At 31.6% G+C, this 23713-nt stretch overlaps 1 protein-coding gene and 1 long non-coding RNA gene across 5 annotated transcripts in view; one reads left to right on the top strand and one right to left on the bottom strand.

Moving 5' to 3' along the window:
- Positions 1-6643: 6643 nt before the first annotated feature.
- LOC142317371 (uncharacterized) overlaps positions 6644-23713 on the bottom strand; it is a 37269-nt gene continuing 20199 nt past the window's right edge. Inside the window, exons 7-8 of one of the 4 annotated variants that reach the window (XR_012754732.1) lie at positions 7664-7937; positions 6644-6838 (exon numbers count right to left, since the gene is read on the bottom strand). This is a non-coding gene — a long non-coding RNA (uncharacterized LOC142317371). Of the gene's footprint in view, positions 6839-7663; positions 7938-10552; positions 10575-23713 lie in introns of those variants that run through there. The other 3 variants (XR_012754752.1, XR_012754756.1, XR_012754753.1) reach the window with 3 other exon arrangements.
- Positions 6683-13328, top strand: LOC142317312 (zinc finger Y-chromosomal protein 1-like). Its single transcript, XM_075353795.1, has 3 exons — positions 6683-6853; positions 11269-11478; positions 12524-13328. The coding sequence occupies exons 1-3, from the start codon at positions 6791-6793 to the stop codon at positions 13109-13111; spliced, it is 861 nt and encodes a 286-aa protein (XP_075209910.1). The 5' UTR covers positions 6683-6790; the 3' UTR covers positions 13112-13328.

Genomic DNA, 23713 nt, shown 5'->3' on the forward strand with positions numbered 1-23713 from the left:
AAAATTATTGTACCTACTACACACGTCTGTTTTCTCTTTTTGTACCATTTTCTTCTAAGTTTTCGTCGGTTTTGTTGTTAATAAGAGTCGACACGTTCATAATTTTATTCGTTTTCTATTGACATTATTTACATCAATTTTCTTATTAATTAAATTCTCTACAATTTACGTTTAAAAAATGTCTGATTTATCGCCAATTTAACAACCTTATCGTACGTCAAACGTAAAAAAATGTGTTTTTTGACCCTATTTTCGGCGTTTTACACGGGATGTCTTAGAAAATAAGAGAGATACAGTTCTAGGACTTATTTTTTCGATTTTTCAGCTCAAAATCCATAAGAACCAATCGAATTTGCCCCTTAATTGACCTTCCCAGAATTTCAGAAAGCCTTAATTTACCCGGAGGAACTGAAACTCGGGCGAAATCTTTCACCTGTATAACTCGCTAACGAAGCGTTTTCGGATCTATGTTTATAAAAACTTTTTTCTTATTTTTAGCCTCTAGAATGAGTTGTCAAAGTATTGCTCCTGAATCACTATGTGTATATATATATATGTTGTGGTAATTATTTAATTGACAAAGCGATACAAATAAACACAATGAAAATCGAAAAAAATACTTATATCAAAGTGAAACATTAAATTTAAATATATAAACAATTAATTAAACAGTTAATCTGAATCAGATAGGGACGATACTTCTGCAGAATCTCACTTATAATTCCCCGTAAATGGTGAAATTACAATACTTCCTTTTAAATAAAATTTCGGACATATATCCGTGGAAATGGTGTTTGGAATTTCCGTAACGCGGCACATCGCTTCTTACTTCCCTACATTGACGTTCGATTGTCTGCGTATGCGCCCCAGGGTCCGAATATATAAAAATTGTATAAATAATTCACAGTTAAGTGTCGGAAGCCTCCTGTTTGTAAAAAATCATAAGATTTCCAACGGTCACTAATAGCTGTAGTACCTGGGTGCACATAGTCCTTTATAACGCGGAGCAAAGTTTCCTTATCACGTGTCGGTACTGGAACCGTGAAAACTTCTTGTATTCCACCGAATTTCCATTTATAATTCTGCCGCGATTATTTTCGTTTACCGATTTTGGCTTCATCGATTTCTACAACTTTGCCTACTCCTCGAACCTTTTTTGAATTAGTACGCAAATATTCGAAACAAATTTCCCGAAAATAATTGCTCTAATCTTCCGCAGTACTAGACGATAAATTTAGCTCGCTACACAACATATCTTGTCGAGGTGGATTTATTACATACCATATTATGGAGAAACGTAAAATAACAGGTAATTCTGACCTAGCGGTGACTAATCGTGTATCGGCGTATTGCGAAACGGCTACGTTACACCGTTTACTTTCATATTTCTTATGTTTGTACATAAGAAGAGTATACGAAGGCGTTTTCTACAACGGAAAGTGTGTCGATCTTCATTCAGCTTCGTTATTACCCGATATGTTTCGACAAAATGCCACGATAATAAAAAAAATCGTCTCGGATTATCAACCGACTGAGAGAATTCAAAAAGTGTAGTAAAAATAAAATCACAATTTTTACGTATGCATTTCAGGTCCAGCAGATTTTTTTTCATCCGTTGCAGTTCACTCTATTTACTTACTGAACCCTGTTTCTATAAAGAAAACTTAGACGCCGTGTGAGAATAGCAGACAATAATGTAATGTAATGAATAAGTTATATATAATAAAAGTAGCGAATGAGAAAGAGGTGAGAATCTGCATTATCGAGTGTATCGATCTTCAAATATCTACTTTTCCGACACTTCATTTTCATCGTGAAATACATTTCAAAAGATTTTACAACGATTTGATATATTTTTTTGTGATTTCGGGGTGAGGCACCTCAACTAAATAATTATATATTGTAGTAGGAAATTTTGTGGTTGAAGCACACACCTTAATGAATTGTGAACTATGAGAGTCTTATCACTGTATGAAATGGGTTTGAACTGATCGATAGTGATATGTTTTATGAGTTTCATTCTGAATTTTAAGGGTTAAAATTGATTTTTGAAACCTTGTTATTTTTTTAATTTATAAAAAATGAATGAAATTAACCTTATTTTTGATGAGTGTAATCTTCGCGTCGATAAACCGCTTTCTAGATTTTTGAAATTCGACCTTTAAAGAGGATGAAGAAATGTAGAAAAATGTTTGAACAATGAATGTAAATTTTTCCAATCCCGACTATAATAAATGAGATATTCAGTAGATTTGAGCCTGTAAATACTCTTCAGATAAGTATTTAAAAACGTTTTCGTTTTTTTTTTTTAATTCAAAGTTTTTAAGACGCGCAAGTTACTGCAGTTACTGTATGCGTAACTGGCTGCACCTGCCTCCGGCTACACGACTAAAAAACATAAAATAAAAAGACGACCTCTACGGGAAACTCAAGTAATCATATAATGCCGGCGAAGCTGTGACGGGGAGCTAGTATATTAACGTATTTCTTTTTAGTTTGTCTTTCTCCTTGTTTTTTTTTTACGTACTGCTATTTCTATTGCAAACATTTATACTCGAGGTAGAACTTGTAAGACGATGATATACACGTATGTATTTACACCAAATTAAAACTAATTGAAAACATAGACGGTATTACTCTACACAAATACTAAAAATCAAAAACAATAATTTTAATCCCTCGGTAAAAAAATTAGACGGTTACATCTTGAGGAATTAATTAATTTTAAAACGACCGTTAATTTTAAATCGTTTTATTACCTTGTGTTAAAAATTAGTTGCAAACTTTTATGTCGCCAATAATCCGGACGACCTTCAGAATGAATATTTGTTTTTCACGATTATTTCTAAAATACTGTCACCAACATCAAAATTAGTAATAGGATAGAATTGTTAAAAATGGAGCGATGTCAGGCAGGTATTATTAAATCGGTTATCTCGTCAAAAAAAGATTATTTTACGTTGAATTTAGAATTACCCGAATTAAAAGAGAATAATGAAATTCCTTTTGATTTTTATGAACGCATACAAAAGTTATTAAACATGCAAATAGCATATTTTAAGAACCCACCGGGTCGGTCTAGTGGTGAACGCGTCTTCCCAAATCAGCCGATTTGGAAATCGAGAGTTCCAGCGTTCAAGTCCTAGCAAAGGCAGTTACTTTTATAAAAATTAACTATTAAATTAATAGTTTTAATACTCGATCGTGGATACCGGTGTTCTTTGGTGGTCGGTTGTATTTCAATTAAGTATACTTCTCAGGAATGGTAGAACTGAGACTATATAAGACGACTACACCCTCCAAACAATTAGTGGCGTATTCCTGCTAGCCTATGAAGCGTTAGCACCGAAAGGACTTGAGTAGTCGGTCTGAAGGGGAATTAGAGAAAGGTCTGAAGGGTCGGGAGAACAGGTTTTAAAAGCCTAGTCTCCCGCGCTCGGACCCAGAAAAGGGTCTGAGAACGCCGGTACAAAGGGATATGGAATGCTAATAAGTCCGTCCGTAAAATATAATAAAACCTTAAAACTTAGACCCGTCATTAAAAAATAAACCCTTAAACACGCCCGATTAAAGAGTCGTACAGCAGCAAGGGACACTGTCCAGTCTCTGCGATTCGAAGGGAGAATTTGTGAAACTCCCGCCATTTTTGCATTCCACAACTACAGTTCATTTGTACTCATATGTATATCATCCTCTGAAGTAATACCTGAACGGTGATTCCCGGAGGCTAAAAAGGAAAAAGAAAGCATATTTTACGAATAAAGAGGTGGCAATCGAAAATGTTTTAATTGAATATGTAAAGAAATTAGCATTAAAAATATTATTAATTCTGTTTTGCGTGTATCTCTCCTTATCGTGGATTGACATTTACGATTATTTGTTTGTTATTGACATGTTATATTATTATTGTTTACTGTTGCCATTATTGTCATTCTAATTATTAATGTGAGATTTTTTTTTATTGTCTTTTATTATTATTACTATTGACATTTATGACTCTTGATATGTAATATTATCATAGTTTATTGTTTTGATTATGTTGTCTTTTTTATGTTGTGGATAAATTGTTTGATTATTGTCGCTTATTACAATTTTTTTTTCTGTTTTTAGTACAGTCAATTTTTTTTTTATTTGAAAATCCTCATCTACCGATTCATGTTTTTTTCCATATGTTAGGGGTGATGAGGGAAGCTTACCTCCAGATTTTTAACATCCCCCTCCCACAGAGTTTTGAAAAACTCAAAAAGTTTTTGAAATGAGGTTTTCTCTGAATCTATGCATTTTAGAGAAAAGTTTTACAAAACAAAAATGTAGAGGACATTCTACTCTACAATTAATGTCTTTGAAGTTATGTCGTATAATTTGAAATTGAAATACTAGGTGGCGCTGAAGTTTTAAAAAACGTGTTTCCCCGGAAAAAAATTGTTTTTCGTCTGTATTGCGTTTAGAAAAGTTGTTAATCTCAAAAAAACAGACGACTTTTATTTAAACAATTCTCTTGTACGACTTACCGTTTTGGAGCTGTAGCTTGTAAAAGTGTGAAAATGTTGTGAATCGGGCACGTGTTCGAAACCGGTCTAATCGCTGAACAATCCCGATCTCCCCGGCTACAGTAAAAATAGGACCGCTGCGTTGCCATTGTACCGCTATTACTCTGGAATGTTAAGTCGTACAAGAAAATTGTTTGAAGAAAAGTCGTCTGTTTTTTGAGATTAACGTTTCCAAATGCAATACAGACGAAAAACAATTTTTTCAGGTGAAAAAACTCGTTTTTTACAACTTCAGCGCCACCTAAAAAATTGGCAAAAACTTCAAATTTTAATTTGAAGCTATGACTTTCACGTAATCTTACATATCACCGCCAAAGCTTGTTGTCAAATCCATTCTGAGATACCGTTCTAAATTATTGCGTTTAATTTAAGAGTGGTGTTTAAAACTTTTTTTTACATATTTATTTTTTTGTACTTTTTAATCTTAAGTTTATACTTTACAACTGCGCTAGCGTACAGGTTTCAGCGTATTTAGCGAAAAATCGGATCGGTATGTTTTACGATGGGTGAGTGCAATCAAAACATAGGGCTAAACGATTTAATTTCCGGATAACCAAGATCCGGTCGATCAAGAGTATAACCGATGCGTTAAACAGTTAGCGCTTGACCTGCTGATAGATACGCTGTTTGAATCGTGAAAATCGGACAGTGGTTGGCCAGATATTACGGTGGCCAACCGTAATATAAAGTACTATAAATAAATTACCGGCAAAGCGGGTTTACAGTTTCAATAGTACCCCCTCTAACCGCAAGGAGCGTTAGTGTAGCGCTGACATGCAACTGTTGTAATCGTCTGATATGTTGTGACGTCAAAGGTGAGCGGAAGAAATAAATAAATAAAAATTACAATGAAATTGTAAACCGTACGGTTAGAGTCTCGCAGATATCGTTTTCTTCTTCGACCCACCGGGTCGGTCTACCGGTGAACTCGACTTCCCAAATCGGCCGATTTGAAAGCAAAGAGTTCCAGCGTTCAAGTCATAGCAAAGTCGATAATGTTTACACGGATTTGAATACTAGATCGTGGATACCGGTGTTCTTTGGCGGTCGGGTTTCGACCAAAGTAGAGTTGTCAAAGTATTGCTCTATTCTCCTGAATCACTCGGTGTGTGTATATATATATATATATGCATATTTTTTATAAATTTTTCGAGATAAAATATATCCAAAACCCTGTTAGTTATGTCAAGAAACACGGGTAAAAATTTAGTTGTGAAAGGTCGGCTACTTTTTTGTTTATCCCAAACAAAGGAACCCTCTTCCTATTTATTTAACAGTATAAATATATATATCGTCACTATTTATGAATATAGATTTATTTAAGTGAAATATTAACATATTATGAACTGCAGTTAGCATTCTTATCTTTGGTGAACAACAAGAATTTATAAATTATTATTATTATTATCGATTAATAAATTACATCTATAATTATTTTTATATAATAAATTAATTATAGATTTTATAATTAGCGTTCCACCAGATAATTTTTTTTACTACCACCTTGCCGTGTGTCGAAGACTTTTTAAAGTAACACAACTGGTTCTGGATTATGTAAGAACGAGAAATACACTAAATTATAAATCTCCTAAAGAAATTGTGTTATATAGAACCTCAAACATTAATCCAAACTCGATTAGTACTTAGCGATAATTTTACCGCTTAATCAAATAACTGAAATTCAAAGTCGGCCGATCGTCTCCAATAAAAAATATTAAAACCGTCAGTACGTACACTTGATGCCCAAGCAATCCTTGTAGGGGTTTGTCCTTCTATACTAAGAAGTAATAACATCGTTAATTTTTAATACAAAATCGCTCATCGATTTTTTTACGCCAGTACTGAATATCGTTACAAAAATTTTATTTTTTCCAGAAATCACAAGTTTTCTTTTCGGTTCAAAATATACATACTATAAACAAGCACCGATAAATTATAATTTAGTATAAAACAACTTATTATCTGTCTAATATTTAACTATCAATCTGTATAGTCTCTTATAATACAAAGCAGAAACAAATTATCAATAATAATTCTTGATTCAATATACCACTGTTTTATACAATAATCATAAATAGATAAATATTATATCTGTTTCCAGCAGATTATTAATACTGCATTTATACTTTTAATACTCGATTCATATCAATCGCTATATTGAAGAGAACAAATAAACAAACAGATTACACCGAATGAAATTCCTCACGCGTTATTAACTACATAACTCGTAAAATTACAATATGCTCGCCAGATGTTATTATCCAAAGATGATTTTCGGAACTTACATCCTGAAAAATCAAAAGGTAAAATATTAATTTTATCTAAAATTAATTAGTAAATATATAAAATTGCTTATTTTTTTTCATATCAATATAAACAAAAATATTTGTTTGTTCGAAATCTTAGATCTCCGAAAGTTCTTCACCGATCGCTTTGAAATTTTGACACAATGTTGCATTCGAATACGCGCGTATTTTTATATACCTACTATTTACATACCTAAGATGTCACACCTGTGACAGGTAAAAATATGCTTTTTTTGAAAACATCGCTATCTGTTGGGCGAAAAAGCAACACACGCTATACTAAATATTTTACGATTCCATTTCAATGTTTCAGATATGTGAGCTCGCTAAAGACTAAAAAACTTCTGGACCGATTTACGCGCGATGAAAAATGGAGAAAGTGAATATTCGGGAAAGGGAAAGAGGGAAAAATCGAAAAAGGTGAAAGGGAAGAAACGGAAAATGGGGAAAAAGAAAAGGGAAAGAAGGGAGAAATAAGAAAAGGGGTAAGGGGAACGATGAAAAGGGAAATGTAAAGAAAAGAGAAATGGGAGAAGGGGAGTGAAAGGGGGAGAAAAGGGGAAACGGGTAAATGGGAGAAAGGGAAAGGGAACATAGCAAAATAAAAATGGGAAAAAGGAAAGAGAAGGGGGAAGGGGAAAGGGTAAAAGGGAAAGGTTAAATTTTGTTAAGTTCCGTAATGTTCATTTTTTAAATGTTTTATTAAACTTTCAATCGTGTTCATTTAATCTATATACATATCGGGTCTGCTATATTTAATATTTATAAACCACCAGATACACACATATAAAGCAAGAATGATCTTACCTTCAATTTAATAATGCCTTTTCAAATCCTTTACGTTCATCATCAGATATTAAAAATATAATAACATTAGCATTGTTGCTGGTTGTGAGGGGGTTTCCTCTCCTCTCCTCGTGGGGGCTGCCGTTTCCGGACCGCCCTCGGGTATGGCTGGCTCCGTGGACTCAATATCCACGGCTACCAACGTCTCCTCGGCTCCCGCTCTTAGAAGCTCTCCTCCACCGGAAGGTTCCGGGGAGGGACAACGAGAAGCGATGGGCGACTAGTCACCGTTAACCTAAAATTAGATTATTTTAGAAATAAATTCGCTTAATTAAAACAATTAAGGACTAAACGGATGCTGGCTTACATTAGCGTATATATAAGGCGGTGATTATACCTGTAGTCTCTATCTATATGCAAATAATTTAAATTTAATTAAAAATAGTTTACTTAATACTAAGCACTACTTAATAAAAGAACCTCGAAAGCAGTAGAATTACTTTGTCGTAAGATTTAATTCAAAACGTTAAAAATTGACGTATTTAACCGATACTAAATACCGGTAAAAAGAAGAAAATTAAATGCTAAACGGTATTTAAAATAAAATTATTAAATACTAAGGGAATAGTTTTTAGATAAAAGTTTATAACTTATCTATATTTAGATTATTGTATATGGCGGTCACGTACACAATAAAATTGCATCGGTCAGCAACCGGCGTCCTATCAGATTCCTGTACAAGCGCAACACAATATCACTCGCTACTACTACTACTACTTATAATGCCTTTTCGATCCTTCTTTAAATTTATACTTCTGAAGTTGGCAATTTTTTTTAAGTTAAAATAATTATTTGGCTTTTAATCTGATAGCAATTAAAAAAAAAAAAAATCAAAGATATTACTGCTTAGTTTTATGTTAAGTTTATTAAGCTGGTTTTATAAATTTATTTTTTAAGTATATTTAATATTAAATTAAAACACAATATGACACAGATCGGTACCGTACACGATATTTTCTCAGCTCCTAATATCGATCGATCGCTACAGTACAATAAATATATTTCTTTTCGTTAAACTTTATTATTACATACAGAATTAATTATAATACTTATAGGCTAATATTAATATAACTTGAAGACCCGACAAAACAAATGATAACATTAAAACAAGTTGTTGCCGATCAAGAATGCAATACAGGTAAACATTTTAGCCGTTCGACAAGCATAGACACTCTACTGATAGTAGTCGATATTTAAGTATGTTCACAAAAAGAGTTAAAAATATACTTTAAAAACGCTTATTATATGACATTACAAAATAAATAAATTAGTTAATGTCATGCAATAATTCTCAGTGCTACAGACGATCTAGTAATGGTAAGTTGTTATTTCACCCGGCAATGCGAAGAAAGTATAACTTAAAATAACCGTAAAATTACTTAGAATCATTTCGTATCGTAATTTGTAAATAAATTAGAAACTGGCAGTTTCTGCCAGTTTCTAATGGCAGGCCATCAAGATCTTGAGAAAAAATCTCCAGTTTGGGCTCCAACAAAGAGGAGAATTTCGGCCAGTCCGCCTTCCTATGCAGGAAGTGCCCCCGTTAAACAGGAACGTGTCCCTCATGGCTCAACCGCTATTTCAAAAAGTATCAACCGACGTTCGCTAGAACAGTCGTCGACCACAGACCAATCAAGGACCCTACTAGGGATGTCCCTACCGATGGTGATGTCAATATTTGTGCCTGAAAAGGCCTTTTGTCTGTTACCACCTTTATCTGTAAGTGGCCAATGGTCTGCAACATTAAAGATCTCAAAATTATGCTGCGTGATGAAACTGTCAATTAAGCCACCACCATTATCAGTGATCCCACTGTGCCAGAAAAGCGACTTCGCATTAACATCGGCACCAATAAGGACTGGACCATTACCCGTGAAGGATCCTATCCCATATCGCTAGGTGTTCCTCGGTGGGATCCCGGTATTGGAAATATGAACTAACAACTGTAAGGTTCTCACCGCGAATGGCAAGTCTACCGCAACACAATGCACGTCAGAAACCTGCCATATAAAGACACTATTACGCGACTTCCTACACAGATAGCAAACATAAAGGTAAGCCTTACACAAAACTTTTTCCAGCTGTGAAAGCCTGGCAGATCACCCCTAATGACATACGGGTGCTGCAGAAGGACAACATCAAGGGTTCCGTCTCTTTACAACTTCACTTAACTCAACCTGGACTACATAAACAACCTGGGCGTTTAGTTGACCGAACCTAAAAATAAAAACTGAAATTTTACACTGTAAGGTCAAAATGAACAATTTGAAACCGGTATACAGGAGTTCGCTAAACGGAATAATTTAATTATTATTAACTTTTATTTATACGACACACAAGAAATCTGAAAAGTTTGTTAATCAGCAACTCACAAAGATACGAATCATACTGATCTAGTAATACGAATAATAAAGGGACTTTTACTCTATCCTAATATTTCATGTAAGATAGTTGAATTAATAATCGTATAAATATTTGATGTTAACAAAACTAATATTTCAGCAATTGTGTAACTGTCCACTTTATTAAAGAATTGGAATATTTTATCTTATTTTTAAATGAAATAAGTGCAGCAAAAAATGTGTATATGTAATTTAATAGGTGTACAAGGAAGTCATGTGGGGTCCACACCAGATTTTTTAACAGATTTACCAGTTGTGAGTAGTTCTTACTACTCAGAAAGAAAAAAAACTGATGGTTACATTTTTTATTCTATGTTAACAGAGTTGTAAGCAAAATATCACCGATTCCATTATCACTACTTTATCTTTAATTCTTTTGTAATATGATTTCTTCATTTTTCACTTTTCTTTATGTACAAATAGACCACCATCCATTTTTCATCAGACCTCAGGAACTCAGGGCTGAAAAACTAGTAATCAAGTGAATAAAAAATTAAATTCAATGTAAATTTGTAATTGTTCAGCACCAGGAATCAATTTCAGGTTCAATTTAAGCAAATTTAAATTATTACACATTATGTAATAAAATGAGCTAGTACATTAGTTCTTGATCTAGAAACTTTTTTTTTTTTTATATATATATATATAACCATCAGCACTTATCTATCCACAACTTAAAAGTTTGATACCTTATAAATTATTAAAACTTTAAATTATTATTCACATAAACAAAATATAATCACGTGTGATTTTAATAAGTTGTCTTGCTTTCTTCACTAATGTAGCAAAAATTTAGTACAACCAGTTACCGAAGTAATGCTGAATAAAGTTTGGAAAAAATATGGTTTTTAGGTGAGATGTCTGCCATTTCATAAATAATAACATCAACTAGATACATTTCTTTTTTTAATTTGATATATTTTGCTGTAAAATCAGATAACCAATTATATAATTATCTAAATAACTTGCTTAACATATTTTACATCATTCTATGAAAGGGTAAAAAGAAAGTAATCAAAGTTGAAGTAAAAAGAAGAAAAAATTAAGGATTTGTTTAAATTATATGACCCAACATTGTTTTATATATTTCACACCTCTGATAATAAAACAAAGTAAAAATTATTTTGTACAGGTCTTTAATCGGTATAATATGCTTAATTTCAGGAATCAGACAATCTAGATGTAAAACGTAAAGTTAAAAATGGCATTAAATGTGAAACATTTGAAAATTATGAAAGCATGAAAAATGAAGTTCATGAAAAACAGAAGCCACCTAAAATAAATGATACTGATGTAGAAAAGGAAGAGGGCAATAGTGATAGTGATAATGACTGGGAAGAAGAATTTGAAAGTGAGAAGAAGGAGGATGAAAAGGTAAGTTTATTTTTATTCAACTATCTTTTTAATGTGCCAAACACATTTTCATGAATAATAATTATCATTATAGACTGAATGATTGATTCATATGAGGTATTCATATTTCAGTACTTTCCTAATACGTAGAAGACAGCTGCACATATTTTTCATTCAGTGAGTTTATCTGTTGCTTGTTACATTTCTGAATCATCAGCTTCTCAATTAGCAGCAAAATATAACTTTTGCAGCCAGTCCTTAAACTGCAAGCTATTCACATGGAAAGGAAAGCACTATTTTTTTTTTTTACTCTTGACATAAATAACGATTGTCAACAGTTTGATTAGTATTTTTATAAAAGGTACAACTTTATGTTGTCAGTGACATATGTATTTTGGTACATTTATGCATACTAGTTTTTCTTATTCGTTATGATTTTATACCGGCAAATTATCCAATTAAATATTACTCCATTACATAGTATGACATTATACTACATCAACCTTTCACACCACCTTCTCTAACAGAAAAATACTAATAATATCACAGAGGAAATACCCTGTTTGTAAAATGTATACAGCATATTCATTATTTCCGGTTCATTTATATTTAAATGCCTCCATTTAAAATGACTAACCTAAGAATTACGATGAAATTACAAGTAAATGCAGAATTACTTAGTTTTTATAATCATAATGCTAAACATAATCATAATTGTTTTTATAAACATATTGTTTAAAATTTTCATTTAAAAGAATCATTGAAAAACCAATTAAAATGACAACTGTTATTAATGATTAATTTCACACATTGGAAATTAAGAACCTATTCTCATGTTATTAAACTTGACAAGTAACCTTGTTTTCAGTATTTGCATGTTACAGAAAATCAATCAATCATCAGTGAGATAAGTTACTTAAAATAGGGAAATTTTGTTTAAAAATTATATCTAACTTTACATCAGCAGTTATATTAACAAATACGTTTTATTATTCATTAAGTTAACTTTATCAATTTACTGGTTTATTAATGATCTATAATTTAATATTATTTTTTATTGTTTTAGGAATCCAGTGATAATATTAATGCATCCAACCAATTATACTTTTGCAGAATTTGTCGGCAGCATTTTCGCTATAAGATTCCTCTAAAACGCCATATGCAAAGAATTCATCAAAAGGAAAAGCCTACTGTCTACAGTTGTAGACCATGTAAGATAGCTCTTTATACACCTCGAAAGTTTTCAGAGCACTTTAAAAGCTGTCCATTTGGATACCTCCAAAAAAAAATATTTACATGTCAGCAGTGCGGTAAGGTATTTGCTATACAGAAACATTTAAATCAACATGAAGCTGCACACGACAGAACTAAACAATCTTTTGCTTGTAGTCTTTGTGGCAAAGAATTTACAAAACAGAGAATACTAACTCATCATATTTCAATGCATAAAGAACTCTGGCAGAGTTGTAAAGTATGTAAAAAGCCATTTAAGAAAGCTAATGATCTAAAAAAGCATATGCTTACTCATGATAACAAAATACCATATTTTTGCGCAAAATGTAAAAAAGGTTTTCTTGAAAAAAATCAATTTAAGAAGCATAAGAAACGGTTCCACAAGGCAAAAACCAACATGTACTGGATGTTTAATTACTAATCAACTAATATGAACATAAGTTTATGAAAACTACTGACAGCATAAAATCAATAGTAGAAGCAACTTTTGAATCAAAAAAAGTTAAATTAAAAATTATTCACATTAAAAATTTGTTTAAAGTAAGAGAAATATGTTACAGGAAAATGTTATGTTTAATTAAAAGAATATCTTTTATAATTTTCTTTATTTTAGTAAGATGTAATTATTACTGTGCTTAAAAAACAACTTGATAAATTTGTTTAGAAATATAGAATTTGTTCCATATTGGTCATGTTGACTTTTAAACTTATTTTTACAACCCATATACATTCTATTAATATTTTATTACTGTGCTGTAACTTTTAACAGGTATAGTAACATTCAATTTAACCATGCAAGTAAGAAAAACTGATCCAAAAACATGGCAAACTAATAAGAAAAGCAGTTTCACAGAAAAGTAAACAAAACTTTTTTCTTAAATGATAACTTTTCATATAAATATTAATAATACTTTACACATTTAACCTAATCAATATGTCATTGATTAATAATTAAGTAGAAATTTCTGAAGAATGGTCTTTTCCAACAAATATATTTTATATTTATAGATGTCTAATTAATCTTTGAACGGAATACCTGCAGAATTACTGTGCAGTGTACGTGAGGAAGAGATAGATACATTATACAAACTGGTGTGTAATATTTACAAAAAAGGAGAAGTTCCATCCGACTTCAAAAAGTGTTATAGTCATGATACCAAAGAACGCAGAACAGATAAATGTGAAGAATACAGAAAAATTAGCTTAACAAGTCATGCCTCAAAACTCTTAACTAGAATTCTGTACAGAAGAATTGAGAGGAGACTGGAAGAAGTATTACCAGAAGTCCAATTTGGTTTCAGGAAAAGTATAGGAAAAAGGGAAGCAATTTTAGGCCTCAGATTAATAGTAAAAGGAAGATTAAAGAAAAACAAACCAACATACTTGGCATTTATAGACCTAGAAAAGGCATTCGATAACGTAGACTGGAATAAAATGTTCAGCATTTTAAAAAAATTAGGGTTCAAGTACAGAGATAGATGAACAATTGCTAACATTTACAGGAACCAAACAGCAACAGCAATAGTTGAAGAACATAAGAAAGTAACTATGTTACATTTTAATGTTTACATAGAACTAGCAGTTTATGATGTTAAAGAACAATTTAGATTTGGAGTAACAGTACAAGGTGAAAAGATGAAGATGCTACGATTTGCTGATATAGTAATTCTAGCTGAGAGTAAAAAAGGGGATTTAGAAGAAACAATGAACAGCATAAATGAAGTCCTACACAAGAACTATCGCACGAGAATAAATAAGAACAAAAAGAAAGTAATGAAATCTAGTAGAACTAATGTAGATGAACCACTGAATATAAAAATAGCAAGAGAAAAGATTACGGAGGTAGAAGAATTTTGTTATTTGGGAAGTAGAATTACTAAAGATGGATGAAGCAGGAGCAGTATATAATATTAAATGCCGAATATCACAAGCGAAACAAGCCTTCATTCAGAAATATAATTTGTTTACATTAAAAATTAATTTAAACATCAGGAAAACATTTTTGAAAGTATATGTTTGGAGCATAGTTTTATATAGAAGTGAAACTTCATATAAAGATCGGAGTACATGAGAAGAAAAGATTAGAAGTTTTTGAAATGTGGTGCTATAGGAGAATGTTAAAATCAGATGGGTGGCTAAAGTGACAAGTGAAGGTGGTGTTCTTTTGCTCTAGATGACGCGACTTGAGTAGTGCTCTGGGAACAGGGTGTGGAGAGGGTCAACAGTATAATCGAGGTGATGTTCAGAAATAGTAACAAATGGGAATGCGTCTACACTAAGATCGCAACAGTGATAGAAGAGAAGGCCAATGAGGAGAGGCGATAACAGGCTGAGGAGATGAAAATCGATAGAGACATGGAGTTCAGTGATGGGTGATCAAGGGGGAGCCAGTTTCTGGAGGTGAACGGTGGAGACTCCTTGGAGTTGTCGTTCGTCAATTGTCCCCTGGGGACACCTTCCAGTTATCCAGATTCAGATAGTAGAGTGCCTGGGTGATCATGCAGAGGCTCTACATACCACATGGTTTAGATCCGGTCCCTGCATAAGAGGGGAGATTTTTTAGCGAGTGAGAGCCCCGCACTATGGTCGTGTGGGCCTAGCAGAGCTTTTTCCTCCCCCTGCAGAAACAAAATATAATGAAATATCTTCTTTTTCTTTTTTTTGACATTCAGTTTTGTATTAGTTTTGGTATTTAGTATTAGTTTTTATTTGTTCATCGTTTTTGTTTTGTTGTTTTATTTATTTATGGTGTTCTGAGTGTTTTGATGTTTAATTTAGTGTTTTACTAGCCATTGCTAAGGTCTGTTGCCAGCCTACCAACCGTAGGCTTTCTGGTAGGCTAACAGTTGGCCTTTCCACCATAGTTATTCCTTGTCTTTTCGTCACTGGTGATCAGAACTAGATCTCCAACCAAAAGGTTACGGGCGGGACAATGCCATTTGTAGCGTTGTTGAAGATAATCCTTTGACCATCGTTTCCAAATCGATTGTATAAATTTTTGGAGTAGTTGCCAACGACCTAATCGTGTAATTTCAACCTTTTGATTACTGGGTTCAGGTAAAGATGTGAGAGGACATCCAATGATAAAATGTCCCAGAGAAAGTGGTACTGGATCTCTTTGGTCTGTGGAAATAGCAAAAATAGGCCGAGAATTATGACAAGCCTCAATATGTAAATACAATATAAAATTCCTTAAAGTTAGGAAAATTTGACACTTTTGATTGCACTTTCCAATAGACCACCTAAATGAGGAGATGAAGGAGGAATAAATGATCAACTAATTCCTTATGATATAGAAAAGGTTTGAATATTTGTTTTAAATTTGTCTAACTTTAAAAGTTGATACAAGTTGTACAAAATATTTCTAGCAGAATGAAAGTTAGCATCGTTATCAGAAAATATTTTAGTAGGTATACCTCTATGTGAAATGAGTCTTTTGAAGGCAGAAATAAACTTTAAATGAATAGCTTTAGTGGCTAAACATATAAAAAGCGCTATGTAAGCCTTAATGTTTTAGATCTCTGTCAGCCTTGACGAATTATAATTGAGTTATTATTATAACTGTGCAAGAAGAGAATGTTATATTGGTATTGAGTTTTTGCATCAAATGTAAAACAAGTTAAACACTTACAAACGATTGACAAAATGATTCTTTTTGAATTTATTATCCAGTATCTCTGTCGCAACGAATGATGTGTTAATTGTATACCAGTGTGTAAGAGTCTTGAGTGCTCAGAGTTGATAATTACATAATGTACGCACTCTAATGTAATACGATAGGATGTTTAATGTGATATTGTAAGAGAGAACATTGAAGTTTGCCACCTATACGGATAAGACCTAAAATCATCCAAAAATGGATCTAGTGAACTAAGCTTACTTTGTTTATCAATGACCTGATTTGTTTTTAAGATTCTTTATCTCATTATTGAAATACATGGACTGTGATTGTTGTAGTAAAAAGTAGAGTATGATTTAATTCCTTAGTAGTTAAGTACTAAAATTACATTCAGACGGTTTTGATTTAATATTGTGAATGAATCTGAAACACAAATTAATGTTCATAACAAAGCATGTAAAGATGAAAACCTTTGTGTGTAATGGCATGCAACAGTAGATGTACATGAAATTAACATCGTTTTACGCCTTTCTAATAAGCATTCAAGACTTAAACTATCATTGAACAGAATATTAAGATCCGTTGGCCAATGGGAAGAAGATTGTAATAGCCAAGGAGGACCATGCTACCACAGTGAGATATCAAGTAACTTTCTTGGTGAGCAATCTCTAGACCAGGGCTTCTTAAACTTTTTTATATAGCGACCCCCTTCAAGCTTAGGAAATTTTAAACGACCCCCTCCTCCATATAATGAAATATATATTAACCGTAGATGTAGATGTAATATCGCACTATTTTACAATGTAAATAAAATAAGGATTAAAGAATACGTACCCATTCATTTCACATATATATAATTGGAAACGTTGACGGGATATCGGTCGTAATAAAACACAATAAATAGAATGACATAAAACTATATATATATTTATTCAATAGAAAAAATAAACTTTTGTAACAATTTTTTTATAAGAAAACATAAAACTATATCTATATATTCAATAGAAAAAATAAACTTTTGTAACAATTTTTTTAATAAAAACCTATTATTAACATCAAACAATATTAATGTGACGGATGTGATTGTTTATTTTTACACAAATAATTAAATCTAGGCTCAATTTGAGTTAGTGCAGATCGTAATAAATTTTCAACGTTTATTAAAGTTGAACGGTATTTTGATTTTATGTAAGTTAATGTGGAAAAGGCTGATTCACATAAATACGTTGTACAAAATGGCAGTAATTTGTTCATTGCCATTTCCGATAGTAGGGGATATTCTGATTTGATTTCTATCCAAAATTCATGCACAGGCACTTGAGAAAATCTAAGTCGCAAGGTAGTATCACTTGTTAATTCGGCAAATTCTTCTTGTGCTTTTAAGTTTAAAAAATTAATTTCTTCCATTTCAATTGAAAATGGATTGCAAATCCATTGTTGTGTATCGATATCATTGGGAAAATACCTATGCATGTAAACTTCCATATCCTTCAAATGATTAACTATAATTTTTGTTATAGGAGTATCTTTTTTTGAAATATTGTTACTAATTATATACTCGTCAGTAAATGGAAACATTTCGAGCGATCCACTTTCCACTCTGTTCTTCCATATAAGAATTTTTTTAACAAAGGCCTCAAGTTTATTTTTTAACATAAACATATTAACGCAGACTCCCTGCATTGATAAATTCATATCATTGATTTTATCAAAAATATCTGCCAAATAGCATAGCTTGAGAAGCCATAAATTATCTTGAAAATAATCGGCCAAATTAGAATTTTGCTCTGTTAGAAATATAAGAACTTCATCTTTTAAAGTTAATAATCGTTTCAAACTTCGACCTTTTGATAGCCACCTAACTTCAGCATGTAACAATAAACTTGTATAATCCGAATCCATATCAATGCACAAATTTTTAAACAATCGACTATTAAGTGCTCGACTTTTAATAAAGTTAATGATTTTGACTGCATCAAAAAACACAGTGTTTAATTCTGGTGCAATTTTTTTAACAACAAGTGCCTCCCGGTGAATCATACAATGTGTAAATGTAATATGATCATTTCCAGCTTTAACAAATGCTGTAAAACCAAGATCTTGTCCGGTCATTGCTGCAGCACCGTCTGTGCACACACCAACACAATTTTTCCAATTTAATCCTTTTTCAAAAAACTCTTTACTTTTTTATATATATCTTACCCTACATAACAGTTTTGCATTGCCACTTTTTTCAAAAAATAGTTATAATAAAACTACAATAGTATTTTGTATGATTTTTATTTGTATTTATATTTGTACGTAGTGTGTATACTAATTTTAAAATTTTATTTATAATGATTGAAAAGTAACAGATCTTTGCGCGACCCCCCTGGGGGTCGTGACCCACAGTTTAAGAAGCCCTGCTCTAGACTATACATCTGCTGTCTTATCAGAGGATATGATGCAATGCCAATTGGTGATTGAAATATTTTGTTAAATTTCAGAAACTCTGTTACCTATAAATACCTTCCAACTCGAAGAATGTCCATGAATCCAACAAAGTGCTATGGTGGAATCCATGTATAGTGTATCTCGTCAAAGTATATCTTTAATGCAGTAGATACCTTCACAAATAAACGTGAAAGTAGTAAACAACTACAGAGTTCAAGTCTGGATAATGTGATTTGTTTTTAGGGGGCTAGTTTTGATTTAGAATATAGTAAATTAGATGTATAATTACATATATGGTTGGGAGTATAAAGTGCGTATATCAAGGTAACAACCGTAGCCCATAAAAGACATCAGAAAATCCATTTAAGTGAATGGAATGAATTTTACTATTATAAAACTTAATGGATCTAATTATGTTAAATGACCCAAATGTAAATGATTATACAATGAAAGCCATTGTGTTACACTGATAAACATAATTTTTGTTTCCTAACATGTGGTATATGATTTTAATCTGTTTTTTGATGCTGAAAACGAATATGAACTCAGAATTTTCTATCACCCACCATTAATGAAAATTTTTTTTAATGTATTTTTTTCATTTTTCAATGTATTTTGCACTTTAAGCTCCAACATTGTATTCCGTTAGCTCATTTTTTATTGTTTAAGTTTGTTAACATAATTTTTAAGCTATAAATAAACAATACTAGACAAAGAATTAAATCATATCACAGTCACATATTATGATATCTAATACTGAAGAGTGATCCTTCACGGACAAGACTAATCATGTCTGCGCAGGTAGAAACATGTAGCTGAAAACACAGCTGCGTTGTCTGTATTAAGCACTGTTTTTAGAAATGAATTAATTTTGTTCAGTCTTATTGCTATCTTAAGTTTGTAAACAGTGCAGTGTCATAATGTCTCAAAATTGTGTAAATGATGTGGATGCCTTTTCTTATGTAGGTGGTGAGTTTACCGTAAAATCAAACAGAAAAAACACTACACCTTTAATTAAAAAAGCATATCATTTGTACTTTCAGTGTAAAATTGGTAATCAGGATAAGACGTGGGCTCCTCGTATAGTATTTACTAATGGTTCTGTATATTTAAGAGGATGGCTGAAAGATACACGGAAGGCTTTGCGATTTGGTGTACCTATGGTTTGGCGTGAACTAAAGGATCATGTAACGATTGTTGCTTATATTCAACAAGTGTGTCTGGAATTTGTAAAAAATCTAAACATTCTGTAAAATATCCTTCATCGCAATCTGCCATCAGGCCTGTACCGCACAGTAAAATTATTCCAGTTCCTAAGCCACATGTGAATGTATGTTTCGAAAGCAGCGATGAAGAATCTGGCAATACTGAGAAAAAGAAATAATGATTTTGATTTTAAATTATCTTTTGATAAGCGACATCTCATATCACAAGGTGAATTAAATGATTCGGTCAGGAATTTAAATTTATTAAAAAATCAAGCTAAACTGTTAGGATCAAGACTGCAAGGTTAGAATTTACTTTAAAAAAATACAAAAATTTACGGCTTTTAAGGCCGACAAAAAAACTTTCTCCGTACTTTATTGATGAAAATAATTTGATTTATTGCACAAATATTGATGAGCTTATGTTGCACGTAGGACAAGTTCATAAACCTGAGGTAACAAATATCCTTCGACACCAATCGCTTATGGTATCAATTTGAAAGAGACATACGACATGATGATAAACGTTCTTAAAAAAATAAATTATAAATTACATAGCAGGATCATATGTGGTGATTTGAAAGTTATAGCTATTTTATTAGGCATGCAGTTAGGCAATACTAAGTACATGTGTTTTTTTGCGAATGGGACAGCTGAGCTAGGGATAAACATTATGTTATCAAAGAGTGGAAGAAACGAGACAACTTACCTCCAAATGGGAAAAATATTATCTATGAGCTCTTAGTTGAACCCAAAAAAATATTTTTACCCTCTCTCCTTATCATGCTAGGACTATTGAAAAATTTTGTGAAAGCAATGAAGAAGTATAGTTGCAAATCAGGCAGAAATTTTCGAATGTAAGTGAAGGAAAAATTAAAGAAGGAATATTTTTTGGTCCTCAAATAAGAGAGTTGGTCAAAGATGATGTATTTAACCCGATTTTAAATATTGCAGCTTGGGCTTCATTTAAAGACGTTTGCAAAACTTTTCTCGGCAAACAAAAATCCGACAATTACCACGATATTGTTAATCAACTTCTTACTTCATACAGAGCTATGGGATTTAATATATCTTTGAAAATAGATTTCCTCCACTCACAGCTGGATTTTTTCCCAGACAACCTCAAAGACGTAAGTGATGAACACAGTAAACGTTTCCACCAAGACATTTCGGTGGTGGAAAGCTTCTGTAAAGGGAAATGGAATACTAACATGTTAGCTGATTACTGTTGGACATTAATTCAGGATGTGCCTGAGGCTATTTATAAAAGAAAAGCATCAGCGAAATCATTGCCAACACAGATATTGTAATGAAAAATTATAAATTTAAATAATATCTAACAAAGATGGCTTGGAAATATTATGCGCTTATGTTTTTAAATGCATATTTATATACAGATAAGAGATTACCATTATCAAACATAAAATTTCCTATATATTGTTATTCGAGTGGAGCGGTTTACAATTTTACATTTTGTATGAGATTATTTACTGCTTTAAAAAAATGACTACCCTTCATTTTACCAGTTTGAAAAACATTTGGCATGATAAATAGATCATCCTGTGTGTTTATGCCGTGTTTATTCATCTGAATTATATTTATTTTCTGTTTATACAAACAGTAGAGTCCACCATATCTTCTAGACATGACAAATGCTAGTGGTGGGAGGAAACTGTTGCCGATAATATTTACTGATAATACTACTGAAATGTAGAGAGCAGGTGTGATACAAAACGTGATATAGATACGAAGGTGGCCTGATTATGAAACTTATCAAAGAAAAGGCAAGATACGCAGATAGGACATGTACTACGGCATAACAGTTTGTTGCACACCATAATACAGGGCATAGTTGAAGGAAACAATACAAGAGGAAGATCAAGACTAGGGAATATTGAACAAATCATATAGTATGTTGGGTGTAAAATGTGTATGGAAACACAAAAATTAGCACATGATAGAATAATAGAACTGGCTGTCAGAGGAAGACTACTGCAGACCAATCCTAGGATTTTCTTTATAAGACCACATTATGGAGGTGGTTTATCCTTGGCGGAATAGTGCCAGCTAAACTGTGCGGTATTAATTTATGTTAATATACTATTAATTGTAAATGTTTTGCTCATTTCATACCTTACCAGTAAGCAGATATATATATATATATACACATATATTTATTCTGTAAGCAACAACAGGATTACATGTTGTATTCATTAAAATTGTCCAAGTTTGTATCAAATTATATAGAGTATCAAAATCATATAGTCACTAACCTTTGCAAATGAATTGGTACTGAAATGAATTGTTCTGCTAAACGTAAAGAAATGTGTCACTGACACAGGACTTGCTCGTTATTGAAGATACGTCCAAGCAACAGGTGTGCCTTTTGTCACACACCATTAAAGGAAGTACCTTTAGATAACAATGAATACTTAATGTTTAAATAAATAACACCAGAATGTAATTCTGGCACCAGTGCATCCCTGGCAATTAGCATATAGTCTGTACAACCTTGAACTTGTGATTTCAAGTAAGAAGACTAATGGATGAAAAGGAGTGATGTTAGAAAAACATAATGAAATATCCTCTTAAAATAAGTAAGAATTTAACAAATAAAACAGTATGGAAGTTTGGAGATGTAAAAACGAATCAAAAAAGGTAGTATTATTTAATAAAAAGTAATAGTTATACTTACTAAGATTGAACCTTCGTTGATCTTTATGTCTATGTTGAGAGAACTTCTTTGTGTTATTTATGGTGTAACAATAATATTAAGAAATATTATAATAAATAATAAAAAACAATGTGAATGTGAGCATGTGTGTATTTTTTTATAAATATATAACAATTTTTTTTTTTGTTAAGTATGTAACAATTTCAATATAAAGTAGTTGGTTCAAGCACGAAATACAAGATGGCGTACCCACAGTTAGCAAACTTTTGAAATATTTGTTTAGATAATATTTTTTAATTTTCTTTGTAAAATGTTAATATGATGAAAGTAGTAGGCAGCAATTGTTTTTATGTAATTTTTTTTTTTGTTACATTCAACTGTAAAATTTCTTTCGATGGTAGTTTTTTCTTGTAATTATTATTTTTTTTTTAATGATTTCTTGTAATCTTTTTTTTTTAATGTAAAGATTTTTTTTTGACAGGTGTATTTATTTATTTATTTTTTTATTTTGTTACATTCGACTGTAGTATTTCTTTTTAAATTTTTTATCATTTATGTCAATTTTCTTTGTATCTATTTCAATATGATGTATGTTGTAAGCAGAAATTTTTTTTTGTTACGTAATTTTTTTTTTTTATTTATGTAACGATTTCATATGACTGTATTTTTCTTGATGTATTTTTTTGATGACAGTAATAAGAGCTTTTTTTTTTTTATGTAACTATTTCTTTTGAAAGTTATCTTTCAATTTTATCTAAATTTTATATCAAATTTATCGTTTATGTCAATTTTCTTTGTAACTATTTCAATATGAAGTAAGTTTTAGCAGCAATTTTCTTTTGTTAGGTAATTTTTTTTTTGTTATGTAACAATTTCTTTTGAGTGTATTTTTTTTCAAAATATTTTTAATCATTTATATAAATTTTCTTTGTAACTGATGACAGTAGTAGTAGGTATCAATTTTTTTTATGTAACTTTCTTTTTCAATTTTTTGCAATCGCTTATGTCTATTTTCTTTGTAACTATTTCAATATGATGTATGTTGTAGGCAGCAAATTTTTTTTTGTTAGGAAATTTTTTTTAAAGTTATTT

This window comes from Lycorma delicatula, chromosome 1 (assembly GCF_047948215.1).
Source record: "Lycorma delicatula isolate Av1 chromosome 1, ASM4794821v1, whole genome shotgun sequence".
Taxonomy (NCBI): Eukaryota; Metazoa; Arthropoda; class Insecta; order Hemiptera; family Fulgoridae; genus Lycorma; species Lycorma delicatula.